The sequence below is a fragment of the Plectropomus leopardus genome, chromosome 17 (genome assembly GCF_008729295.1).
Source record: "Plectropomus leopardus isolate mb chromosome 17, YSFRI_Pleo_2.0, whole genome shotgun sequence".
Classification (NCBI taxonomy): domain Eukaryota; kingdom Metazoa; phylum Chordata; class Actinopteri; order Perciformes; family Serranidae; genus Plectropomus; species Plectropomus leopardus.
The window spans coordinates 5990052-5991395 of record NC_056479.1 but is presented as its reverse complement, the minus strand read 5'-3'; the positions used below and the strand labels follow the sequence as shown (position 1 = coordinate 5991395).

The 1344-nt window shown below is 45.0% G+C and overlaps 1 protein-coding gene across 1 annotated transcript; it reads left to right on the top strand.

Annotated features, from left to right (window-relative positions):
* Positions 1–320: 320 nt before the first annotated feature.
* Positions 321–943, top strand: hoatz (HOATZ cilia and flagella associated protein). The gene has a single exon (XM_042504242.1). The coding sequence runs from the start codon at positions 419–421 to the stop codon at positions 878–880; it is 462 nt and encodes a 153-aa protein (XP_042360176.1). The 5' UTR covers positions 321–418; the 3' UTR covers positions 881–943.
* Positions 944–1344: the final 401 nt, after the last annotated feature.

The following is a 1344-nucleotide window of genomic DNA, read 5'->3' as shown; positions in this document are numbered from 1 at the left end:
CAGCGACCTTGCACTCTGGTAGTTGTAGGTTGTTGTTTTTTGTTGTTTTTTTTTATCTCTAAGGAAAAGCAAACACAGTTTTTTTCTTCATTTTCTCTGATCACACTGTACCAATATTGAAAATATTTGTGTATTTCTATTGCATAGACAGCCTAATTTCACGAAAAGACCACCTTTCCAGCAGTGTAGTACTTCTTTGAGGTAAATAAGGTACCAATTTTCTACTTTTATTTTGAAAAGTATAGGCGGTGGTTGTAACTTTTGTTCATACTGACTTGCCGTAGTTGTTTCGTTTCCTCGGTAACGATACCAAACAACGGTGCAAATCACTTGCTATTAGCTAGGTGAAAGTAGTCCTAATTTACTGTATAATTATTTTTCTTGCTAATAGTTTTGCTAATAGATTTCTTAGAGTAAAATGTCTGCCCAGCCTGAGCCTCCGGAGCAGGAGGACTTTGATAAATTCTTCACCGTGTTTGACGGCTCTTCTCCGGAGGATGTGTCCCACGCCCGGCAGCTGTGGCGCTCTCTGTCCCTCCTGCCGCCGCAGGAATCCCGGCTGGTGTCCGCAGACATCCGTCAGAGACTACCGGTGTCCCGGCCGCAGCGCAGCAGCAGCAGCGGTCCCAAATTGTCCGCCCCGGAGCCGCCGAGTGTCCATGCTCTCCGGCAGAGACGGGAGGAGAGGCAGCGGTACGTGGCCATGGCCGATCAGAGGAGGGAGATCCTGGCTCTGCTGAAGAGGCAGAGGGAGCAGAGGATCCAGAGGGAGCTGCTCTCCGTGGACTTTAAACCCAAGGTGAAGCTCGGCCGAGACAAAGTGGATGAAAAATCCCCAGAGTCTGAGATGGACGAGGAGCTGGTGAGGCAGCTACAGTAAAAACACCGCAATAAAGTGACAATGTTGATTCAAAAAGGTGGTGTAAAGGCTTTTTATAACAGTTAGACGCCACATAGCCTCACTATAATATGGACTGGAAATGTTCAACTACATAGCCTACTGTATTACCACTTGTTGCAATGTCTTCCATGTCAACACTCTTTTGATTAAAATTTGCTTATTTGTTCTAAACACAATGTTAAGGCTGATGGCAATAATTAGAACTCCAGATTATGGCACCAGATAAAAAAGCAGAGGATCACCAAAGTCAGTAATGCTTTTGGGCTATTTTAAAGGCCCTGACATGTAGTCATGTGTAAGTTGCCTGGAGCTATATAGCCTATGTATTGCTGTAAATGGGCTACAGGAAAAGCACAGGTGTACCTGATTATATCGAAGCAGCTGCATTCAATTTAGCTGAGCTGACTAACTCAACTAACTGACAGAACACACAATAGCCACGA